The sequence below is a fragment of the Orycteropus afer genome, unplaced genomic scaffold (assembly GCF_000298275.1).
Source record: "Orycteropus afer afer isolate SDZICR_OR568_19922 unplaced genomic scaffold, OryAfe1.0 scaffold00084, whole genome shotgun sequence".
NCBI lineage: Eukaryota > Metazoa > Chordata > Mammalia > Tubulidentata > Orycteropodidae > Orycteropus > Orycteropus afer.
In genome coordinates, this window is record NW_006921671.1 from 10,781,194 (window position 1) to 10,807,508 (window position 26,315).

At 37.6% G+C, this 26,315-nt stretch overlaps 1 protein-coding gene across 1 annotated transcript in view; it reads right to left on the reverse strand.

The window, feature by feature from the left end:
* Positions 1 to 625: 625 nt before the first annotated feature.
* The window catches only part of KCNH7 (potassium voltage-gated channel subfamily H member 7), a 250,790-nt gene continuing 225,100 nt past the window's right edge, over positions 626 to 26,315 (reverse strand). Inside the window, exons 13-16 of the mRNA XM_042781076.1 lie at positions 15,191 to 15,454; positions 9,972 to 10,140; positions 2,433 to 2,625; positions 626 to 892 (exon numbers count right to left, since the gene is read on the reverse strand). Coding sequence (XP_042637010.1) covers positions 626 to 892; positions 2,433 to 2,625; positions 9,972 to 10,140; positions 15,191 to 15,454 — 893 coding nt within the window. The remainder of the gene's footprint in view (positions 893 to 2,432; positions 2,626 to 9,971; positions 10,141 to 15,190; positions 15,455 to 26,315) is intronic.

A 26,315-nucleotide genomic window follows, 5' to 3' on the forward strand; every position in this document is an offset into this window, starting at 1 on the left:
AACAGAAAGGCCTTTCTTTTGTCCTCATTAATGCTGGCCTATGTTCATGCATTTGGGGATGGCTTCCTATGCTGTCAGAGAGTTATAATTCAAACCTTGCTTTTTTTTTTTTTTCTGTGTGGCAGAATTAATGTAAATAATATAAACGTCTTGATGGAGAAGGGTATCCATTCTCAAAAGTGACTTTAAGAGTCCTTTTGAGCTTGCATTAGTTGAGGATCATCTGAATTGTATCCATGAACAGTTTTATCCCTTAGTTTCTTATTTGCTTGGAAGGCATTTTCATAACAAAAAGTACTGGTTTAGTAAAAGCAGTAAATAGGAGTCTCCTTGCAAGAGAAATTGGAGTTTCCTAACATGCAAATGGTTTAAAAAATAAAGGTAAAAAATAAGGTGCCTTGAGATGCTGGCAGTTTTAACATTTGGGACAAAAAGTTCTTATGTATATTTACATCCTAACTGCTCAATTTTACCTTACAAGCTTCATTTTAGGAAAATATACAGTACTTTTGCATATAATGGTAACTTGTGAGCCCCTGAGTCAAGTAGAGAGGATTTAAATACAAAAAAGAAAACAGCCATTAAAAGCACTTACATTGTATGTGGAGTAAATAGTACAAAATGATTACTTCCCTGGAAGACCAGGATCAGAAACATGCCTATGAAGACCCAAGATTCCTACAGTGCTGAGGGATGATTCAGGCAAAGATGGATGCCTAATGGGATGAAGATAAGTTTTTCTTTGCCTCGGGTGAAGCTCTAAAGAGACATCACTGTCTTGTTTTAAAAGTGAAGTCAAGTTGTCTTCCGAAGCTGTGTTCAGATGTACCCCACTTGAGAGGGATTCTTTGGATTTAAGTTTAGATTTTTCAAGGTCTAGAAATTCAGGACACTGATAGAAAGAAAAGAAAACACATATTTATGATTCACTTTGGCAGTCATCTACAATTACTCTCATGAAGTCTAAATGAGCTTTCTTTCACCATTGATCTATATTTCAGGAGTGGCACCTCCCAAAAAATGAGTCAAGAAATTGGAGGTAGGCTATCAATTTAGATATTGCTAAATGAATTGCGCTCCCTAGTATTTTCAACAACTGATTTTTAGGAAGTAGATTGCCATCGCTCTTCTAAGGCACCTCTGGTTAGACTCAAAACACCAGCCTTTTAGTTAGCATCCCAGTGTTAACTGTTTGCACCACCCAGGAACTCCTACTTGGTGATTGGGGAGATCAGAGGAGAAAAGAAAAAAGAAAGGAAATAAAATTACCCAACCCAAATAAATTATCTAAATTCACTGAAAATACAGAATGCACTGCATGGTTTTGCATACGTTACAGCCATAAAATTAATTAGAAGCAAATTACTTTCTACTCTTGTATTTTAGAAAGATTGCATTATCTGCCCTCTGGCATGTTAATTCCTGTAAGTAATGTAGTTTAATTTCTAGACCATTTGAACTAAATTTCTCACAATCTAAAAACAAGTTTACAAGATCATTCTATAAATTTCTGTTCTTAGGTCCAATTTTACTATAATGTTTAAGGAGCTAAGACTACTTCCTAAGATAGAATTCCAAAGGATTTAGACATATTAATATAATTCAATAAGACCCTTAAAAGGGCTTCAGAGACATGGCAAAGGACTCTGTACATTCCTCCTCTTACCATTTCCATTATCCAGATGAAACGAGATTGGAGAATCCTGGTGATGGGCAGGACAGAGAGGCAATTACTAGTTTGATTGCACTTGAACCTCAGGTCTTTTCTAGACAACTGCTATTTCTCTTCCCCTAGGTTCCTGAGAGGAGTTCTGGTGATGCTATGGTGGAAAGCATTGGGCTGCTAACAAAAAGGTCGGTGGTTTGAATCCTCCAGCCACTCCATGGGAGAAAGATGAGGCAGTCAGCTTCAGTAAAGATGTACAGTCTAGGAAACCCTTGGGGCAGTTCTACTTTGTCCTATAGGTTCACTATGAGTCAGAATCGACTCAGTAGCAATGGGTTTGGTTTGGTTTAATTCCTGAGACCCTAGCCAGTCTTTTGTCATTATAACAAATTAGAGATTTTTCTCTGAAGCATTTCTGGACTCAGGACAATTCCCTAGCTTTCTAAACTCTATTGTACTTAAACTTAAATAGGTGGATTCTTGAAAAGAGATTTTTCTTAAAAAGAAAAAAATTACTAGTGTTTTAAATCATTTGCCTAGGTCCTTTGTTTTCAAGCTTTAAATGAGGATAACAATCAGTGATGAGCTTATTTAAAATGAAGATTACAGGGCCCATCCCCAAAGGTTCAAATTGAGTAGACAGAGAGGGAGATAGATGAGAATCCTTTTTTCCACAAGTCCATAGGTGATTCTGATTCAGGTGGTCCTTGGACCACACTCTGAGATACACTCTTGGTTGGACTGTTAGGACAAAATCTATACTCACTTTCGATGAAGGACTGAAACTTCTATCAGTTTTAATGGATGCTCCGGGATGACTGGCTCTCATCAGGCGGATGACGGGTCTCTGATTCTCGGCTCCTGCAGTCACCATGTTGTAGGCTGGCGGGACCACAGTGGTTTGTTTCTGCAGCAGCTGTAAGATGGTCTGGATGTCAGTAGTCATTTGGGATTCAAGTCTGTAAGACACATAGAAATTGAAAAAGACCTCAAATTGCCCAGGATTGTAAAAGCATTTGAGAAAATTTCAATACTTTTGTACACACAGAATTATGGCCCTGCTTTAAACAAGAAGGACAGGAGAGGGAGCAAGACTTCTTCCAGGGTGATGCTTACTTTCTAGGTCTCACTAATGATTCTGATAAAGACCATTGCTTCCTGCTCATTTAATAAAATGTTAACAGGAAAGGAAAAAAAGTGAAAGAATGGACTAAATTTTAATAACCTTTATTGATATCAACATCTAAAACACACTGAGAAACTATTTCAATCACAAATTATGTATCCTTTTTTATGAGGCTTTGCTCAGCCTTTTGTGAAAATTTTGTTTGTTCTTTAAAAAACAAGTTTATATAGCACAGTTCTTTCAGAGTCATAGCATTCAGGATAATTTACATATTTAAAATTTTACCTTGATTCTCAAGTATTACATGTTGTTCACTGTATTCTATTTATTATTTATTAACGTTTGGTTGTGATTTGGGTGGAAGTTTACAAAGCAAATTGGTTTTCCATTCACCAATTCATACACATTATGTCTTGTGACAATGATTACAGTGTCCGCAAGGTCCTATCCCTTCTTGCTTTCTGAGATTTATCCCTGGGCAAATGCTGCCCTTTTGATTCTGTAAGATTGATTTTTCTAAGAGGTATAAGTCTCTGGTGTTATTTTTCACCTTATAGATTTATCTATTGTCTGGCTGAAAGTTTAGTCATGGTGAGGTCAGTTCCAGGCCTGAAAGGTATCTAATGGCCATAGTCTCAAGGGTTCCATCAGTCTCTGTCAAACCAGTGAGTCTGGTCTTTTTTTTTATTATTATTATTTTGGGTATCATTCTACATATTTCTCCCACTCTATCTAAGATCTCCTATTGCAATTCCTTTCAGAGAGGTCAGCAGTTGTAGCTGGGAACCATCTAGTTCTTATGGTCTCATGGTCATGGATTAGCATTCTCCATTAGTCTTCTAGACTAATTGTTTCTTTAGGTCCTTGATTTTCTTCACTCTTCTTTGCTATAGATGGGAAGAGACCAGTAGTTGCACTTTAATGTTGTTGTTGTTGTTGTTGTTATGTGCACTTTAATGTACTCTTTTTAAATACTGCTAAATGCAAAATTCCCTTGCCATTTACAGTTTAGGGCCTTTAGTATTTAAGCAACAGACCAAACCTAAAAGTTCACTTACATCTATGACCCATTTGGCTTACAAGATACCAGTCTGATCTGAAAAGGGAAAAACTGAGTTATCAATTGATTTATTTATCCATTTCTTACCCAAAGGGCTGTTCCTTTCCATTATTGGACCCATTCAGAATCAGTCTCTCTTCTGAGTCCCCAAAGAAAATTTTACATTCAGAAGTCATTATAAATATTTCTGTATATATTTATTCTGGTATCATTAACAGGTGAGTATCTTACACACTGTTCTTATGTTGAATATAAAATAATTTGGTGGTGAGAGATAGAATAAAAACTTTATCAACAGGTAGGATTCAGAATCCAACAGTCAAACATTCAACTTCTTTGAGTTTTATAAAATCTTTGTTCAACAGTCAGTAGTGGTCTCTGAGAACAATCTCTATATCATGGTTTCAGTCTATTTGAACAGTGTTTATAAGGGAAATACCTATTGGAAGATGAGGCCTTAGCATTTGTATGGCCAGTAGTTACAACATGTTGCCTTATGTTGGGTGCACAAACACACTAACGTCATATGGTAGGTGAAGAACCTAATGTGAGGTGAGAACTGAGACCATATCCCTCAACACAGTTTAAAGTGTAGACCACCTCTTTCCACATGATTTATTTGTTTATTCCAGAATAGTTTTGCATGGGAAAAATAAAGCAATAACTTAATTCACTGTTTGCATCAGGAAATTCCTGAAGATTAATTCATCAGAGACAACAGTCTGCTCATCTGAACAAACTTGCTTAATCAAATAACCTGATTAATCAAGACCTGCTTCAAGATCTTCACCTCCTTGTGTCCATCAATCCTGAACTACTATGTCACAAACTGCTCAATCCTAATCCCTCTTTGAAGGTTCAGAACCCAGAGCCCAATAAATATCCTTCTTCAGACTTCCCAGACTGAGCTGTGGTTTAGATTCTGTCAAGATGGCATTCTCCCTTCTGGCAGCGATTCTGAATAAACTTAGTGTTGTTTTATTAGTAAGCTGGTGATATGTTAGGTAGTTCAACAAAGGGGAACTTTAGCAAGGAGGTTGTGTTTTCATGTTTTCTGACTACAGTCTATGTGGTTAAGTAGAATGATGCTTTTCTTGAGCTCTTGAGGGAAGAGCTGTACTCAGGAGGAATTACAGAGATTTAAAAAAAAAAAAAAAAAAATCCCATTAGGTCTTGTAGCAGAAGGGAATACCCCAGTGCAAAAATAACACATTTCTTTCTTTCTTTCTTGAGGGGCTGGGAGAGGTCAGCATAGGTATAAAGCTGTGTAAAATAAGTATTTTCATTCAATCATTCAAAGACCCACAGTGTAGGTAGGTGAGGGGGAGAACATGAAGATGGATTAATACAGCATCTGATCTTTAGGCAGCTGATAGGAGTTGAATGCCTAGGATGGAAAAATGAAGGAAGCACATAAATAACTAACACAAGGTGAAGCAAGGGCTTCGTGCTGTCCTAGAGGCATACAGATAAATTGCTCTGGGTGTTCTGCTAGGGCACGAGTCATTACTAAAAGCTTTTATGTTCTCTGGGGCTTCCCTACTCAAAGTGTGGTGGTCCTCAGGCCAGCAGCATCTGGCATCACTGGGAGCATGTTAGAAATGTGGAATGTTTGCCAACTTTAGATCTACTGACTTAGCATCTGCATTTGAATAAGATCTCCAGGTGATTTGTATGCCCATTAAGGTTGGAGATGCACTGCTTTTGGATCAAGTTAATGATTCACCTAACATATATATATATATATATATATACACACACACACACATAAATGTAGGTATAATATATAAATATATCTTTAGCCCTATATATAATTTAAATGGCCATTAAAGGAGAAAAGAATACACCAGCAAAGCTGATTCAAAATAGACCATTTGTATTTGTTTTTATTGCATTGTGTGCTTAATGTGTGTAGTTGGATGAGACCAGTGTTGTAGAAATTCATAGTTCTACATTTTAACAATTCTGAAGCTGAACAGGGTAGACCTACTTCTAGAAAGTGCTTCAGGATTCCCACCTTGGAAAGTAGGGGTCTGAATTGTGCTGCCCTCTACAAGTTGTTTTCCACATTTTTGCCTTTTAGCTCTGGTGGTGCAGTGCCTAAGGCATTTGACTGCTAAGGAGAAGGCTGGTGGTTCAAACCCACCAGCCACTCTGTGGAAGGAAGATGGGGCAATCTACTGCTGTCAAGATTTACAGCCTTGGAAACCCAATGGGGGTCACTGTGAGTCAGAATGTACTCAATGGCAGTGAGTTTGGTTTCTGGTTTTTTTGAGGGTAAAAAGATGAAAGCATTATTGGAGGCGTAGTGTGGGAAAAATGTAATATTTAAGATTTTAAACCCAAAACCAGTTAAACTAAATTAGACAATAAAATGTATGTGAAAGTATCAGAGACAAACAGAAAAAAATTAATCGCAGTAAAGTATTGGTGGTAGCAATTGAAATAATACACAAATTTGCTGGGAACATGTCAAAAGATATTTAATTGTATGTTGACTGTGGAAAAGTTTCATATATTACTACTACTGTTAATATACTAGTCTAATAAACTAACAATAATAACATTATTACTAATGAGTAACTAAACAAAATGAGGAGCTCTGGTAGCATAGAGCCCAAGGCACTTGACTGCTAACTAGAAAGCTGGCAGTTCAAATCCACCAGTCACTCCTCGGAAGGAAGGTTGGGCAATCTACTTCTGCAGTGATACTGCTTCGGAAGCCCAAGGAGGGGTCACCATGAGTCGGGTCTGACTCCATGGCCCATAACAACAACAACAAACAAAATGTGTCCTAGATATATGTGTATATGTGCCCTTACAAGTTTATACTTTTAGCCTTAGGATTAACAATGAATTTCATTTCTATTACTGACGTTCATCTGAGTGTATTCTTTGATTTTATACATATGTTCTGATTTGGATCTTCCTTTAGGTTTAAAATAGAGATTTTAGGGTTCATTTGTTGCCTTGTCATGGGTAGCAATCATTGCTACCAGGATAAATCAAAGATTGATGAAAGGAGACAAGTTTCACCTCCAAATTTGGCCATGTATTTGCAACAACTTTACAGTCTCCTTCTGGCTCTACATGTATTCTACCCATGAGAAGCAATGTTTGGCTGTTTATCAGGCTAACTGGTGAGCTACAGCTGTAGTCAGGTTACGTGGCCAACACAACTCTGTGATAGAGCAACAGTGTGCCATTGGCACAGAGCATTGTTTTGTCTGTGAACCCCTTTGTGCAATCTTCAACTTTGGCCCTTGTTCCCACACCATTGCTAGAGAAGGCTGATATTAGATATTTGAACATTACATAAACCAGGATGTAGGTAGTCTGGTCCTTCTACCATACTTGCACTTACTTTAAGTGTTTTAAGTACTCCATTTTGTTCCTCATGTCCAGTTGTGTGTTTAAAATTGATTTGGCAAATCCTATGATTTGAAAATTTTCATTTAGTCTGTGCAGCCCTTTGTCTGTGACCACTAGGATACCTTGTTTTGTATACTTGGGGACTACTGTTGGGCCAAAGTAAACTCCCACATGACATATAGCTAATGCTACAATATCATACTCATTCATATATTTTTCTAAATTTTTTGATCAGCTTAATCTTAAAGAATTGATGCAGACTTAAGGGGTTCCAGACTCCCTCATATAAAATTTTAAATTTTATATTTATTCATATTTTTAAAGAGCCTCCGATAAAGATGAAGAGAAAATGGAGAATACAAACAAAGGATACAGGCTTCAACTTTGTGGGATTTTCATATCAATCACATTTTTTTTTGCACAAGTTGACTGAATAATTTAATGTTTAAATCATTTTGTTGATATTTTTAAAATCCTATACCCAATGCCACTGCCAGTGAGCAGATTCTGACTCAGTGACCCTACAGAACACAGTAGAACTGCCCCATAGGGTACAGACTGCCCCATCTTTCTCCTTTGGAGCAGCTGATAGGTTCAAACAGTGCATCTTGTGAGTAGCAGCCGCATGCCTTAACCATTGCACAACCAAAGTGCCTTAAAAATGCCAAAGCATGTCATTAAGTTACCAGAAACTACCAAAAGGTATATGAGGAGAATTAGAAGGGAAGAGTGTTAGACAACAAGTTAAATACACTTTATTCTGAGGAAAAAAAAGAATTTCATAATTTGCAGATGTTAATGATGTACTAATTTTATGGCAAGTATGGGAAAAATAGGATTTATGCTGCCAGAAGTATGAAATGTTCTAAGTAAATGCTCTTTGTTACACAGATAAATGATTCTAATAGTCAATTTCTAGTCTTATTTTAAATAAGCACATGTATAGAAAACATTTGGGATTATGACAGGAGTTATTTGCTATTTATAGGGAGTAATGCTTGACTTGGAAGCTCTGGTGGTATGGTGCCTAAGGCATTTGACTGTTAACCAGTTAACTCCTCGGAAGGAAGGAAGGTTGGGAAATCTACTTCCATAGTGATACTGCCTCGGAAACCCAAGGAGGGGTCACTATGAGTCGGATCCGACTTGACGGCAGTGAGTTTGGTTTTTTGGTTTAATGCTTGACTCTACCAACTGCCTGTCAGTTTGTTGTACTGTGGTGGCTTGCATGTTACTATAATACTAGAAATGATGCCACTGGTATTTCGAATATCGCAGAGTCACCCATGAAAGACGAGCTTCAGCGAAGCTTCCAGACTAAGACAAACTAGAAAGAAAGGCCTGGTGATCTACTTTCAAATATTAGTGAGTGAAAATCTTACAAATCAAAACAGAATGTGTTGGAAGGCACTTAAAATATACAGTGGCCAGGGGGAGGAGGGAAAAGGGAAGCCATCTCTTGGGAAGCAGTGAGTTTCTGTTTATGGTGATAAGAAATGTGGCACTGACTAAGGGTAATGATTGTACAACATCATTAAAGTAATTGATACCAATAAGCTGTACATCTGAAAAAACAGTGAATTGGCAACTGTGTTATATACAGTAAAATTGGTGAAAACTGAATTCTGTGTAAGGTAGAATCCTGTCAGAAGAAGAAACTCCAATATTTTCCACCAAAATGAGTGACAGAAAAGTGGGAAGACTGAATCTTGTCAATGGCAGAAAATGTGTGAGGCCTGGAAAAACAGGGCTTCCCTATCAAGTTCCAGCTCTCAGTTTTCACTGTATATTTTTACAACAAAAAGAGCAGCTGCTGAGGCAGCTCATGTACTGCTACCGAATATTTCATGGGATTTTTTTCTTTTCTTTTTTTTTCAGTTTGAAAGTTTAGGGTCATGGTTTCATGGGATAACCCAGTCAGTTGGCCTAATATTGTTTTAGTGTACCTGTTATGTCTTCCAGTTCATTGTGTACTGCTTGGGGTCTGACTTGCCAGCAGCAATCCAAGGTGCAGCAATTGGTCTCTATTCTCCAGAAGAAGAGTGAGGAATTAGCATAGGCACCGGAGAGTGTTTAATTGCCTCCATGAACAACTGCCTCCTTTGGCATGATACCTCAGAACTGGATGATGCCCGGCTACCATTACTGAACATTTTGATCAAAGACTCTACAGAAGAATCTTGATCAAAAAGATAATATATGTAGAACAGAATTTCAAGTTCTTATGGAATGCTAACTTTCTGGAGCCAATGAGCCTAGATAACACCCTTTAAACTATTGCCCTGAGATACCTTTACACTTTAAACTAAAACTATCCCCTGAAGTCATTTGTAAACCAAATGTTAAGCTTCATTAGTAAAGAATGCCTGTCGTCAGCATTGTGCTCTTTTAACCTTTAGATGAGAAGTTTAAGGGGAGTGACTTTATGTGAATGGTGGTGGGATAATTTGGAAGAGGATAGTGAGAACAGTTTTACAACTTGGAAGAATATGCTTACTATCACTGAATTGTACATGTAAAAATTGTTAAACTGTGTATGTTTTGATATGTATATTTTTACCAAAAAAAAAAAAAATTATACATACACACATACACACACACACACTGGGCAATATTTCGTTCTATTGTATTGTATATGGGGGTGCCATGAATTGGAGCTCACTTTACAGCAACAAACAACAATAACAGACGCTTAGACCCATCTATAGGCTGTGATATATTCTCCTTTGCCCTGCTCCTGCTTATACCTGTTAAGTTGTTCTTGAAGCAAATCTAGTCTTTGCTCTACTTCCCCATATGTAAGGTCACTTTCGGTTTCGGATATCCCCCAGGCGGCTTGCTGCAGTGCTGAGGGACTAGACTCATCTGGCTGAGTGCGGGTATTTTCTCGTTCCCAGCTTCGTGTGTCATTGATATCTGTGGAAAATAGCAAGACTGACATCAACTTCTTTGGGTGCCCCCTGGTATCAGTAACACATAGGTATCCACAAGACAAGCTAGAAGGGAGTACAACCTGAGAGACTGACAACAAGAGGGATTCAAGGGCAGGTTCAGGGGTCATAACTACTTGGTAGCAGAGTCCCACTCCAACCTGCCTGCCTTCTCTCCCATGGCCATTTCCATATGAATAAAATATGGCAGGTTATGACTCTTGACTACAATTTTGTTTTCTTTCTGTTTGTGCTAAGAGGAGATAGGGATGTCAAACCCAAAACTCTGATTAGAGAGCAATGATTTTGCAATATATAAAATATAAAAGTGCAAAATCATTTTGTTTGCACTTCATGTAGGGTTTAAGATTTTAGGGCTCTCTCTCCAAGAAAAATTTGCATATTTCATGATTCAGATTGGGCCCCAAAAGAAAGCTATCAGAAAAGTGCTGTCTTTCGGGAGATTCCCTTTGGTCAACAAAATTAGACTATAGCTACTGTCCATTAATATATTCATTATCACTTTCTAATATTTTTTCCTATGGTTCTTCTGCTTGGACCATCTTTATGTTACTAAGCTTTAAATTTATTTTATATTTTTATATTGCTATCCATCGGTCATCTGTTCAAGTCCACTTCTCAAATGTTCTGAGTGTCTGTTATACACCAGACACTCTGCTGAATGTGGGGGAGCTAACGATGAAGACACAGGCCCGTGAAGAATTCCATCTAGCTAAGTTTTGATTATTTTTCATACAGAGGTGCATTTTATGAACTTGTTTAAATTTTCTGTTTCTCTGATATACTATATTGTCAAGTTATCAATATTGGCAGGCAAATGCAACATCCTATTTGTTCCTTCATTTTTGTCATAGAGTTTCAAAGCTTTTCTATTCTTTCTTAATGTCAACATTTTATCCAGAGAAGAGTTTAAGAATAATTAAAGGATTGGAAAATAAAACTCTTGGAAAAAACTACTAATGGAGTTGGGAGTTTATTTCAGGGATAAGAAGACAAAGAAACATCTTTTCTTCACTAAGAGTGCTGGTGAGGGAAGGACTATCTAAAGCGCGTCCTCATTTTCATAAGGAAAAAACTCACTCCCGTCGAGTTGGATCCTAGATCCGACTCATAGCGACCCCTCCTTGGGTTTCTGAGGCAGATCAGTATGGAAGTAGATTGCCCAACCCTTTTCCAAGGAGTGGCTGGTGGGTTTGAACAGCCAGCCTTATGGTTAGCAGTTAAATGCCTTAGGCACTACGCCACCAGAATAGACGAATTACAGAGATTTTGGTTAGATGGATTTTTTTTTCTTCCTTTTTGACAAGTAGCTATGATTAAACATTGAAAAAAGTAAATGTGTAAAGCAATGGAACTTTGCCTGTTTTAAACAATCTCTGCCTGTTTTAAAAAAATTGAGTAGAAAGTAACCGGTATGGGGAGGATTAGATACGATTCTAGAAACAGAGAAGCGGATGATAGGACTTCTTGAAGTCTCTTCCATTTCTTGTTTCTCCAAAAGTACAGAGAGGTAGCTCGAAAGCATTCCATTTCTCCAAGTAGCAAAGAAAATTTCTGTATGTTCTTCTCTTGTTTTATTTCTCACTATCCTTTTATCATTGAAAACACAGGACTTTCTCTAATGTGGTGCCTAGAATTTCTGCCTCAGTAGGGAGAGACTGTAACAAAGAAATTAGCATATGCAGGGACAGCATTAGAAAAACATAAGGTCAGGGTTCCTTCTTCTGTTGCAAGGGCTAAAGGACCTAGGAGAGTTTGCCATGAATTCTAGAAATGTCCTTTATGATTAAAGCTTCCTTATCCTATAGGAACTGAGTGTTTTGTTTTTTAAAGTGACAATATTTTGTTTCTTTTGATATTTTACCAAACATGACAGAATGAAAATGAATGCGGAAAAGGAAGAAAAATGATACTGCTGGAGTTTTAAGTAGTGAATCAGCAGATTTTCACTGGCAAGTATGATTTGTTATTTGGAAACATGTGGACCTATTTAAGAACAATACATCTTTCAATCTGTTAGTAAACTTGGTTTTCAATTTGGGAGCAGGAGTGCCAAAGAAACATTTAGAACACACCTGTGAATGCTTGGGTGAGACTGATGCTTACCCCATCTAGCCTTATGCTAGTCAGTTAATGAGAGAAGCTTTAGGGAAAACAATAGGAACTGCTAGGATTGAAGTTAAAGATAATGCTAAAAAAATATTTCATGCCAAGAAAGCTTAGAGAATTTCTACCTGTGCTTAACTATTCTCTCATCTCCCTAACTATACATAAAAAATTGTTTTTTAAATGACTATGTGAATCATATATGATAAATTATAGAAGATTATATTTTTTCTTCAGTGTTCAAGAAAAAAAAATTGATTATGCTCTCTTAGGAGAAATGCATTAAGTGTAAGCTGCTAGATAGAGGCTTCCTTAATTATAATTCATTCTTTTTAAAAGCTGAAGTGTGATTGACTTGTTTTACCAGCAATTTGAAAATTAGGAGTTCAAAGGGGAAATTCTGTTTAGTGGTCTTAATCAAAATGAACATCCTTGTACACACTTTCTAAATATAGCTCAGAAAGAATCTGTATTGGTTGCCTTGGAAAACGTTGCTATAGTTGCAAGACACATTTCTGGAAATGGAAGAGAAGAAAGTAAACTTTCACCTTGCTCTGTGTACACAATTTTCCTAGAGTCAACTTTTGACCTCAATCTAAGTAGGATCAGAGTCCATTTAACTTTTCTGTTGAATAAGCAAAATTTCCTGCTGATAAACTAAAAGTAAACCCACCGCCATTGAGTCTATTCTGACTTACAGCAACCCTACAGGACAAAGTAGAACTGCTTTGTAGGGTTTCCAAGACTGTAAATCTTTACAGCAGCAGAGGGCCTTATCTTTCTCCTGTGGAGCTGCTGGTGGGTTTGAACCACTGGCCTTTTGGTTAGCAGCTGTGTACTTTTACCACTGTGCCATCAGAACTCCTTTCCTATTGATGATGAAACTACATTTTGTAGGGATTTAGTAGTTCACATTGCAGTAGTTACAACTACACCTGACTGCACTTTGAGCATTCCATAGTACTTCACCTTAAAAATCATCAGGGGATAAAATTGGCAGTTAATGAAGTTCTAAAATTCTCTATTGGTTAATCATGGCAATTAACTAGGTTAATTGTGTGTCACGCCAATTAAAGCTGTATGACATCAATTATTTTTATTCAGTTGACAGGAGGACTTAGGTATGCATTTTCAAGTTAATTATTTCAATAGAGACTGCATTATAAATTTTTGAAAACTAAAAATGTGTAGATAATAAATTTATTTGTTAGAATGCTACTATTATTTTTGGGGTTGTGCATGTTGAATGGCTAATTAAAAATAATTGGAAGAAGCATCAAAGAAAAATATAAGATGAAAACCATGGGAATTTACTGTCAGTCAAAGTCAGTACAAAGTAGAATAAAATTCCAGACATGTATCTTTCATGACTTGTCACTTGAGAATGTAAAAGTCAAGAAGAAAATGCAATAAAAGCACTTTATTATTATGCTGACTTTGGAGACAGCAAAGATGTCAGCAAGCTCTTCAGAACTCCTGACTTCCAGATACAACCTGTTTCTATTCTTAGTACTTTCCAGACATCCATTTTAATAAATAACTAAAATGGGACATTGGGAAATCACATCTAATATTCCATTCTTGCATTGTGATAAATGAGGTACTATTTTCATTCACTTCATCAAGATTTTACATTGTCCAGAGAACATTTTCATATATTCTTAGCTTACTTCAACATGGGATCATTTGATATGATAGCAAAAGTAACTCTGTAAAAACATAAAAGCCTAGATTTAAGAAAGCCTTTATTGTCAGATTTGGCCCTTTCAAATGATGGTGAAGATTATAGATAATATTTACTCACTCTGACATACATGCTTTCCTGCCAAGTTAAGAACATCCCCTTTATATTTCATTTTTCTTCTATTCTTTTCATATTTTTCTATGCCTTTTTAATCTCAAGATTTTTATATATCCTGGGATATATTAAAAAACTAAAAAGTTGTGAGAAAACACACACACACACACACGAGAAAATACTAAACAGTTAGGGAATTTATTTCAGAAAAATTAATTCACACCTGTTATCTTAATTATGACAAATGACTAATTAGATAATACTATTATTCCTGTTTTAAAGATGTGCAAACTGAGTCTTAGTGGCTAATGTATACAAAGTCATAAGGGAAGCAAGTGTGACAAGCTTGGGGTTGGAACACAAGCAGTCAGACCCAAGCTATTCTTGGGAACACTCATTAGCAACTCTAGCTACGTCGTTGATCTAGTTCCTATTATGTTGTGTTAACTGTTTTTCCATGTAGTAATTCAAGTTTTCCTGAATTTCCATCTTTAGTATCAAATCTGCATACATTAATCAAGCATTATCAGTCATCTTTTGAATATCGTCTACAACAAAACGTATACATTTGGGTATTTCTTTTGTTCGGGATGTTAAACAAATTATGTTCAAATGAGTTGGACCTTACATTATTTCTCTCCTCTTTCTCATAATTCTTAGTACATGGAAATTCTTCTTGGTAATTACTGTGGTGTTACTGCCCTGGCCTTTCATGCTTTAAAACTACAGAGCTCTGGTGAGAAATGAGTATAGAATACACATAGAAGAATTCACTGGTTAACTCTCTTGAAATACTCATTGATCCCATCCCTCATTGAAATCACTACAAAAGACTTTGCCACATTCTTTTTTTTGGGGGGTGGGGGGCACTACATTAAATCTGGATGGCCACAAAAACCTCTTAGGCTATCACTGATTGGAAATAACTGCTCGTTCCAGAATCACATAAACATTTTGTAGATGATCTGAAGGCTGGACTCTGAAAATATTATATGAAATTGCAAAAGATTAGACTGCCATGTATTAGTACAATTCTCAATTTGTTAAAAAGTCACATTTTTACGATTAGCACTGAGGGAGAGACAAAGCGATTCATAAGAGACCGTGTTACCTTTGCAAGAGTGACTTCTTTTATCTGTGTGGATTCTTCCTGAGGTGGGCACTGTTTCTTCAAAATTGAGGCCAGTTACTTTCCCTGTTCCCAGAGGAGAATCTACTATTCCTGAGAAGAGTGGCTTCTGTTCATCATCAATGGAGGAGATGAAAGATGATGATCTGCTTTTTTTCTCTTCAAAGTGTTTCTTGGAACTCTGATAATGTCTTATGGTATCTATAGAATCTTCAGGAACTTTCATACTGTTTTCTTTGCCAAAATCTATCAAAGAACATTATTTTGCAGAAGATAATAAAATGTGTGAAGCTATGCATATTGCGCTACCAAACTACCGATAAACTATTTTTTATAGTGACATACTTTGAATAACTTTAACATAAAATTTTCTATAAAACCTCCAGAAAAGTTGTTCTTTTTCTTGTTCCTGTTGGAAAATATAGCGAATTAGAGGACCCTTTATTATTTATTTAAATATGAGGAATATTAGATTATCTTGATGAAATAAATTATTCATTTAAAAATAAATATCTTCAACAGTAAACTTGTAATAATTTTTACATCTCAGAAATTAAAAAACAACTACAGAATAATTTAAAAATTAATTTATAAATTCTCAACTGTCATTTATATTCTGAAGTTTGATGCACTATCTCTTTAGGGAAATGAAAACAGCTAGGGAAAAGTTGTCCCTGTTCTTATTGCTTGTTTTTAACCTCCATGCCCTATCATCTGTGGTAGCTGTTCACACATTGCAATGGTCAAAACTGGAATTCTCTTTATAGCAAATCCTGGCAGGCTAAATTTCAATGTTAATTGAATGTATATAATGGCCTTGAAATTCCAGGCAGTTTGGTTGTATAGTATATTGCGAAAACTATAAAGCTTAAATACAGTAATTAGAGTAGGTTTCACCTAATTACATTAAAGCCAGTAATGCATATTGGCTGTTTTATATTAAAATGTCAGGACAACTTCATATGTGTTAGAACATATTTTACCATGAAAAACTCAGAGACAGATTCCAGAGTCAGCTTCCATTAATGCCTTGGGCAGACAATATAATTCTCTGTCTAGTTCCTACTAATAACTAAATGATAAAACTCCAGAATATGTATCATTTTCTATAGAAATTGTTAAGATGAGTCCTCATCTATTCTGCCTGGTTGTGCTTCCTTGATCATTCACAGAAGGCCAAGCTAACTGACTTAAGGCCACTCCAGAGTGCCTTCCAACTTTTTTTTTTTTTTTTTTCCCAAATATTCCCATAACAAAAAACAAACCAAACTCACTGCCGTCGAGTCAGATCCAACCCATAGGGGCCCCTTCTTGGGTTTCTGAGGCAGTATCACTACAGAGGTAGATTGCCCAATTTTCCTTCCTAGGAGTGGCTGGGGGGGTTGAACTGCTAGCCTTCTGGTTAGCAGTCAAAATGCCTTAGGCACTACACCACATATGGCATAGCAAGTTTTTTTTCCATTTTTTAAATATTATAATTTAAAATGTAAGAAGCCAGAAAGCAGCCCAAGGTTAAAATATATTAAGGTTTAAAAATGAGCTTCATGTGAAATTCTTAAATTCTTATTAAAGAATTAGTTTACTGTCAATTAAATTTATATCTAGCAAAAGCAGTTTCCTTAATTTACTTCCTTTATGATTTTATACTTTCTCAGTGATTTCATCATTGCTAGAAAGACCACAGACCTTTCCAATCTCAACCATTGGAGACATCACTGATTACTGAGTGTCACTTGTATTTTCTATTTGACCAATTTAGTTGGTTATAATAGTCTAATCAGCTCTTCTCACACTAGTCTTATTCTCTCCAGCGTCACTGACACTGGTTGCCATTGAGTTGATTTCAACTCATGGTGATCCCATGTGTGTTCCATAGGGTTTTCAATGGACTGCATCCACCTTGTCTTTGGCAATTAAGTGCTGCCACTTAGACCTGACACTCCAGGATGCAACCACCTCATTACAGTCAGGTTCCCCAATTCAGTGAAAGCAGTTCACACTGCAAAATCTGACCCACATAGAAGAGCAATCACAGCAGTCTTCAAGGAAGCTGGAGTGCTGTGGTGCAGTGAATTGCTTGGTATGGCTTTTCTAGCCATAGTCTTTGTTACTTCCACCAGATTACTGGGTGGGACCATGCAAATAATGTGTGTGGAACTCTAATGTTCATATTGGTTACTTTTGTCAATTTGCCAGGCTTAAAATGAGCCTTCCTAGAAAGGGAGCTCTGGTGGTGTAATGCCTCTGAAACCCAAGAGGGGTCACTCTGAGTTGCAATCGACTCCACAGCAGTGAGTTTTTTGAGAGATAGAACGGGAGGATCTCACTGCTATCAAGAGAGAATAGCCAGAGGTGGAGTAGAGGAAAGCAGAGTGGATCCTTGGACCTTAGATCCTTCCATTGGACCTTCCTGGCAGAGATGCCCAGAGGAGAGACCCAGCAGAGAGCCGGCAGCAGTGGACCAAGAGTCATGAGTAGGGTGCATCTAGGTGTCCCTATCGGCAGAGCTAAAAGAGCTTGGTAACACTTGCCCGAGCAGGGCAAAGGCCAGCCCAAGAGACTAAGGGCCAGAGAGGTATGCCTAGGACATAGCAGAGGGGAGAATTGTATCCTGAGAGTGTTCTTAAACCTGCATCGTAATCTGTTACTTCCCTAAGAAACCCCATAATCGTGAGTCTGTGAGTTCTGTGTGACCATTGCAGTGAATTACCGAACCCAGCAGAGAAGTAGTAAGTGCCATGGGAGGGACAGTTGGTATCAGAATTGGTAAAAAGGCTGGAGGGTGGCAGCGTCTCTGGCCTCAGAGGAATAAGCTTTGGGCTGTTGATGGTGATTTTATTTCCCCCTTGCGAGGTTGGAGGAAGTCAGAAGATGCCAATCCCATGCTCTTTTTGCAGGCACCATTCACAAATTTATCCTTACAGTTGTGGTGAAAGGTGTGTCCTCTGGACACTTCCTGGGTGGGTCAGTGGGTCTCAACATGATAAATGCACTCTAACATTTCAATTCCTTTAAGCCTTTGGATACTTTCTTTAATAGTATACCAAGGTAGTTCTGGTATTTCAACTTCGTTTAGTGTAGGCCACCTTTTACTCTACATCTCAGTCAACCTTTCAAATAAAATATTACAGCCTTTCTAACCCCTCAAGCTGACACACTGAATGAAGAATCTCTGTTTAGTGGGACCACATCAATTAACTCAGACTGATCCATCTTGAACCATTATCCCACACGTATTACCTAGATTTCTGTATGTATATATCAAAAAATCGAGCAGTTCTTTTGGAATATACCATACCTCCTCAAGGGTCAGGCCTAGAAACAAAACTAGGTGGTGGGGGTGGGTCCTGGGGCATTCATCAACGTCTTACAAGGCATCTGCCTCAGGTAATAGCTCATTCATTGGCTTCCCCATGCAATACCTCAGGCTAGGACTCCTAAGGGCTGGATCTACTGCCAAGGGCGATTTAGAAGAATTTAGAAGCTCAATTTCTCTGGCTTAATCCTAATGTCGTGTCCCAATTTTTTCTTTTTCCTATTGGAAATGTAGCTACTTAGAGGACCTTTATTTATTTATTTTTCAATACCAGGGATATTAGATTATCTTAATGAAATAAATTAATTTCAAAATAAAAAGAATATCGACAATAGTAACTTTGCAATAATGTTTACACTGTCGTCCTAATCAATGCCCTCACTTGAACTTCAGACACTTTTAGAGATTGGAATCCAATTGGCATAATGATTTACCCATCCTTAGGATAAGACTCTGGGTTTGATATCAGTACTATTATAAGAAACAAGGCTTTCTTCCAGGCACAAATAGCAACTTTAATGTCCTTTATGTGAAGCTTGAACTGGGATTCTGAAGGCCTGAGCTCATTCTTTTTTTTTCCCATTTTGTCTAATGAAAGTAGGACCATCCAGCCAGCTTCATTGTATTTGTCAGTTTGACAAAAACATTGCAAGATAACAAATACACAGTAACTCAGAGCCTTGTTCCTCACAAATATTTGATACAATATGTTATTTTGCTTATATCTTTTTGCCATATCATAACATGGATTAACAGTGTCCTCTTTAGTATAGGAAATAGGCCTATTTCTGAGGCATCTCTGGATAGGCTCTAATTTCTTTCAGTTGGCAGTCAAGAGGGGAAACCATTTGCACATCCCAGGGACTGTCATGGCACAGCCCTCTTTAAATCTCTAAACTTCTTAAACCTCTAAACTTCCTTCTTGTTATCTTGTCCTTACTATTTTCTTTGTCAGAATTTCTTTCCTCTTCCAAAATCCATTGCTGTAGAGTTTCTTCCTACTCATAGCAGCCCTTTTTAGGATGGAATAGAATTGCCTCATAGGGTTTCCAAGGCTATAAATCTTGAGGGAAACAGACTGTCACATCTTTCTCTTGCAGAGTGGCTGGTAAGTTCAAACTGCCGACTTTTTGCTTAGTAGCCGAGTGCTTAATCACTGTGCCTTTCTCTAGAGCGTTCTGAAAACTTTTATCAATGTTCTCCACTTTTTGAACACAACATTTGATTCTTCACAAAGTAATAATTTTCATTTTTATCAGTTTAATTAAATTCATTAAATTTTAAATAAAAAATAAATGAACTTCACTTTTCTAAATCATCCTAATACTTGCTTAGTGAATTTGCACCAGTTTGCTGCTCCTTTCTTGCAGTTCCTGACGTTGGCACTAGTGAGATTTGAATCAGCTCAGGCTTCTTGTCTTCCCCAAAATGCTTCTTATTCTTTTAAACACTGTCACAGAGTCTTTCCCAGTAGAATCTAAAGTAAATTGAATTAACCATAATTCACGTGCCTCCGATCTAAGAACGGGTATTTGAATCTAGCATGAATATTTGTAATGCATATGCATTCACAAATTATTAAACCATTTTTTCGTTTTGCCTTGAAAGGTCATGGGGCATCTCTATGGGTTTTTAAATCCTTATGCATGGTAGAATGTTCTGTCCTACCCACTAGATGGACACTGGTTTTAGTTTACTAACTAATGGTTTGATATTGGATCCTTAGGTACAAGATTCATCAGTTCATGTATACTGTTTACTAGTTGAGTTATAACATGTTGAGTACAAGTATTCAGAAAATGTATACTTATACCAATTGTAGACAAGTAGCCAGAAAATGTGGTGAATAAGCAATTACTATCATTTAGTCCGATAATAAAATGGAGCAAATTATTTCATAAACCTAGACTCTAACTTATTTAGGAAAAATTCCAAGTAAAAGCAGAATTATGAAATAAAAGATAGATATTAGATACTCCAAAATCTATCCAAGTTGTAAGGGGAGGGAAACCTACCACATTACATTTATTTCTGTGTCCGTTTCCATTTAGCTATCAGCCAATTGTTTCCTGAAACCCAGACTACTTGACCAGTTTCTTTGATGCAGCCCTTTTGGAACAAGATTTTTTCTGTTTCGTAATTGATAAACTAAAGCTTCATATTCTATCATATAAAATGAAAATGGAAAGGACATTGTATTTGTGCATTAAAAATGAAAACTGCTCAGGTTTAGGAATACATGAAATTGGATAGCTAAAATGTATTTTAATTAGCCTCCAGGTAACTCAAGATTTTGACAGACTGGTTCATTTCTGCCTGTTTTTTAGTTAAACTGAACTATTTGATAGAAATTAAATAGTATCAGTGTTGTGGTGTTCTGTCAAGTTGATTCAGACTCATAGCAACTCTATAGGATCAAGTCGAACAGCTTCATAAGGTTTCCTAGGTAGGAGCTCTGGTAGCATAGTGGCTAAGTCACTTGCCTGCTAACCAGAAGGCTGACGGTTCAAACCCACCAGCCACTCCTCGGAAGGAAGGTTGGGCAATCCTACTTCCGTAGTGATACTGCCTTGGAAACCCAAGGAGGGGTCGCTATGAGTCGGGGCCGACTCGACGGCACATAACAACAACAACAACAGGCTGTAATGCATTTGAATTATGGTGTTAGTGAAGAATATGGATTGCCATAAGAACAAGAAAATCAGTCTTGGAAGAATTACAGCCAGCATGCTCCTTAGAAGCAAGAATGGTGAGACTTTATCTTATGTCCTTTGGACATGTTATCAGAGGGGATCAGTCCCTGGAGAAGGACATCATGCTTGGTAAAGTAAAGGGTCAGTGAAAAAGAGAAAGGCCCTCAACAAGATGAATTGACATAGTGGCTGCAATAATGGGCTCAAAGTGATGAATGTGACGTGTGGTGCAGAATCGGGCCATGTTTCGTTCTGTTGTCTATAAGATTGTGCAGAACTGACATGACTGACAGCTAATAAGAACAAATCTGTACAGGAGCAGATCACCATGTCTTTTCTCCCCTGGAGACCCTGGGTGGGTTCCAACCACCAACGTTTTGGTTACCAGCCCAGTGCGTAACAACTGCACACCGGAACTCCTTTAAATAGTATTGTTGCAGTTGTTGTTGTTAGGTGCCATTGTGTTCACTCTAACTTAATGACCCTGTGCACAACAGAATGAAACACTGCCTGGTCCTGTGCCATCCCCACATGCTATGCCTGAGCCCATCCTTGCAGCCAATGTGTTAACTCATCTCATTGAGAGTCTTCCTCTTTTTCACTGACCTGCTACTTTACCAAGCACAATATCCTTCTCCAGGGACTGTTCTCCTCTGATAACATGACCAAAGTATGTGAGATGAAGTCTAGCCATTCTCTCTTCTAAGGAGCATTCCAGATGCACTTCTTCTACGACAGATTTGTTTGTTCTGTCAGTCCGTGGTATTTTCATTAGTCTTTGCCAACACCACAATGCAAAGGCATGAACTCTTCTTCGGTCATCCTTATTCATCATCCAGCTTTCACATGCATATAAGGTGTGTGAAAATACTATGGGTTGGGTCAGGGACACCCTAGTCTTCACCGTGACATCTTTGCTCCTTAGCACTTCAAAGAGGTCTTTTGCAGCAGATCTGCCCAGTGCAATGTGATGCTTGATTTCCTGACTGGGTGCTTCCCTGGGTGTTGATTGTGGATTCAAGTAAAATGAAATCCCTGACAATTTCAATCTTTTCTCCTTTTATTGTGATGTTGCTTATTGATCCACTTGTGAAGATTTTTGTTTTCTTTATATTGAGGTGTAATTTACACTGAAGACTGTAGTCTTTGATCTTCATCAGGAAGTGTTCAAGTCATCTTCACTTTCAGCAAGCAAATATGTTTCATCTGCATATCTCAGGATGTTAAATGAAGCTTCTTCCAATCCTGATGCCACATTCTTCTTCATATAGTCCTGCTTCTTGGGTGATTAGCTCAGCATAGAGATTGAATAAGTATTGTGAAAGGATACAACCGTGATGCACACCTCTCCTGATTTTAAGCCATGCAATATTCCCATGTTCTGTTTGAATGACAGCCTCTTCATCTGAAGTAGATGATTCTATTTTTTAATTTTTGTGAGAAATCCACTCCCTTCTTTCTTTGCTAAACCAAACATCCCTGAGAAACCCACTACCCCCTTCCTTTTTCCTGAGAGCCCTGTTAATAGTAATTCCCAGAGTTAGGGGCCCACATTCTGCCAACAGAAATTCTCAGAATTGAGGACCCTCACTCCGGATTGTGTGTTTCCATTCTGATAATAAGCTGACCACCAATCTTCCTTAAAATAGTAAACTGACCATTAATCTTCCCTAAACAATAATCTGGGAGCTCTGGTAGCATAGTGGCTAAGACACTTGCCTGCTAACCAGACGGCTGGCGGTTCAAACCCACCAGCCACTCCTCAGAAGGAAGGTTGGGCAATCCTACTTCCGTAGTGATACTGCCTCGGAAACCCAAGGAGGGGTTGCTATGAGTCGGGTTTGACTTGACGGCACATAACAACATAACAACAACAAACAATAACCTGTCAATTCATCTCGCTTCTGTAACACACTTGCTTGCCTGCTTGCAGTCCTAAGCTATATAAACTTGCCTGAAATCAGGCTGGGGCTGCAGTTGAGGAGATCGCTTTAGTTCTGTGCAGCCCAGCTATAGCTGAATAAAGACTCTTCCAAATTCTAGACATTATAGTGGTCATCAATTTCTTCTGAACCCACAACAATCTACATACAGATTCCTCATGAGCACGATGGAGTGTTCTGGAATCTCCATTCTTCTCTATGTTATCCATAATTTGTTAAGATCCATGGAGTTGAATGCCTTTGCATAGTCAGTAAAACACAAGTAAACATCTTTCTGGTATTCTTTGCTTTCAGCCAAGATCTGTCTGACATGAGCAATGATACCCTCATTCCACAACCTCTTCTGAATCCAGTTTGAATTTCTAGAATTTTCCTGTCAATATACTGCTGTAACCATTTTTCAATTATATTCAGAAAAATTTTACCTATTTGTGATATTAATGATAACTAAATAAATCAAACTCACTGCCATGAAGTCAGATCTGACTCATAGTGAGCCCCCCCTTGGGTTTCCGAGGTGGTATGACTACAGAAGTAGATTGCCCAATCTTCCTTCCAAGGAGTGGCTGGTGGGTTTGAACTTCCAGGCTTCTGGTTAGCAGTCAAATGTCTTATGCACTACGCCACCAGAGCTCCCCATTCTATTGGATCACCTTCCTTTGGAATGGGCACAAATATAAATTCTCCCAATTGTTTGGCCAGGAAGGTGTCTTCCAAATTACTTGGCATAAACAAGTAACTGCCTCCACTGCTGCATCCTTTTGTTGAAACACTGAAATGGGTATTCCATCAATTCCTGGAGCCTTGTTTTTTGCCAATTCCTTCAGTGTAGCTTTAGCTTGGACTTCTTCCTTCAATACCATTGATTCTTGACCATATGTACCTCCTGAAATGGTTGGCTGTCAACCAATTATTTCCAGTACAGTGACTCCATGTATTCCTTCCATCTTCTGCTGATGCCTCCTGCATCATTCAGTATTTTGCCCATAGAACTCTTCAGTATTACAACTCAAGGCTTGACTTTTTCTTTCAGGTCTGTCAGTTTGGGAAATGCTCAATGTATTCATCCTTTTTGATTTGCTAACTGCAGGTCTTTGCGCATTTAATTATAATTTTCCTTTTCGAGCTGCCCTGTGAAGTGTTCTGTTCAGCTCTTTTATTTCATTATTTCTTCCATTCGCTTTAGCTACTCTCTCAAGAGCAAGTTTCAGAGTCTCTTCTGACATCCATTTCGGTCTTGTCTCCCTTTCCTGTCTCTTTAATGACCTTTTGCTTTATTCTTGTATGATGTTCTTGATGTTATCCCACAAATCCTCTGGTCTTCATATTGGTGTTCAGTGCATCAAATCTAAGGAGCTCTGGTGGTGCAGTGGGTAAGGCATTTGGCTGCTAACCAGAAGGTCGGTGGTTCAAACTGACCCACCGCTCTATGGGAGGAAGATGAAGCAATCTACTTCCATAATAAAGACTTACGGCCTTGGAAATCCTATAGGGGTTGGAATTGACTTGATAGGAGTGGGTTTTGGGTTTTAAATAGTATTAAGTACTATTTTTTCTTAATGTTATTTTTTTCCCTTAATACTAATCATATTCTGTAGAGTAATACTATTCTCAGTAATCTGAGAGAGTTCATGTTTATCCTCTTGCTAGAATTGAGATTATATAATCACTCCTGTTACTATCATTTTACAAAGAACAATTTTTGCTTATTTAATTTTGCCCCAAATGTGCTTTGTAAACTCAGGTGACTGATAAACCTTCAACTTCCTCCCACTTCCCCTTGTTTCTGCAGGCTTGCTAAATTCATCTCTTCCCCATTTCTCACAGGACATATTTCTAAAACATTTGTGAGTTGCCTTGTGTGTATCTGTCTGGGTCAGAATAAATTCAAGAGCACAGAACAGGACTATCTTAATGTAAAGGAATATCTTAATGTAATAAACATTATCTGACTCATCCATGTTAAGAATGATAACATACAATCCTTCTATTTCACACAATCTGCAAACACTTATACTTTATCTTCTCTGGAGTTTTTCCTGCAGATCAATTACCATTTTTATTTGTCATATCCAATAGCTAGACATAACCCTTGGTCAAAAAGATGCATTTAATGTGATCTCTCAGAACTTAAGTTTCAAATTTCCTACTGTTAACAATTTTGAGATGAGTATTTTCCAGTCAGGTCTACTGAAGAATTCATTTCATTGGAAAATTGGGGTCTAAAATAAATTTCTTCATTTGAAATCAAGAATATTTAGTCTCTCTTTAGTCTCAAAGGCTGTTGAAAGGAGTCTAAGTGGTCATTTTTCTACATAAATATAATACTAAATGTTTTTAAAATAAAAGATGCATTTATATCTCATTAGCTCTGGTAGTATAGTGCCTAAGGCACTTGACTGCTAACCAGAAGGCTGGCGGTTCAAACCTACCAGCGGCTCCTCGGAAGGAAGACCGGGAAATCTGCTTCCGTAGTGATAATGCCTCGGCAACCCACGGAGGGGTTGCTAGGAGTTGGGGCTGAGTCGATGGCACATAACAACAACAACAACAGAATGAAAACAAAAAAAATGAATTATTACTTACTACTGGAGAAGCTATACAAAGAGACACCAACATATAATTTAAAGAAATAATTTAATAAAATTAGAATTAAAACCAAACCAGCTGCTATGAAGTCAATGCTGACTCATGGTGACATCATATGGATCAGAGTAATGATGTATTCCATAGAGTTTTCTTTTTGTTTTTAGTACTTTAAAACTTTTCATTGTTATTTGGGTGAAATTTTGCAAAGCAGATTTGTTTTACATTGACAGGTCATATATGTATTTTGTTTTGTGATACTGGTTACATTCCCCACAGTGTATCATCCCAACTCCCACTTCCTCCCTGTGGTTACCCTTTCCCAGAGTCCCTTTTGCCTATGCATTCCTGCCTCCCTGCATTTCTCCCTGTGCAAATGTCACCCGTAGAATTTTCAGTGGCTGATTTTTTTGAAGATTGCCAGGCCTTTCTTTTGAGGGGCCTCTTTGTGTACTCAAACTTCTAACCTTTTGGTTAGCAGAAGAGTGCTTAATTGTTTACACCACCAATTAAAAAAAAAACAACCAAACTCACTGCCATCGAGTACATTCTGACTCATAGTGACCCCT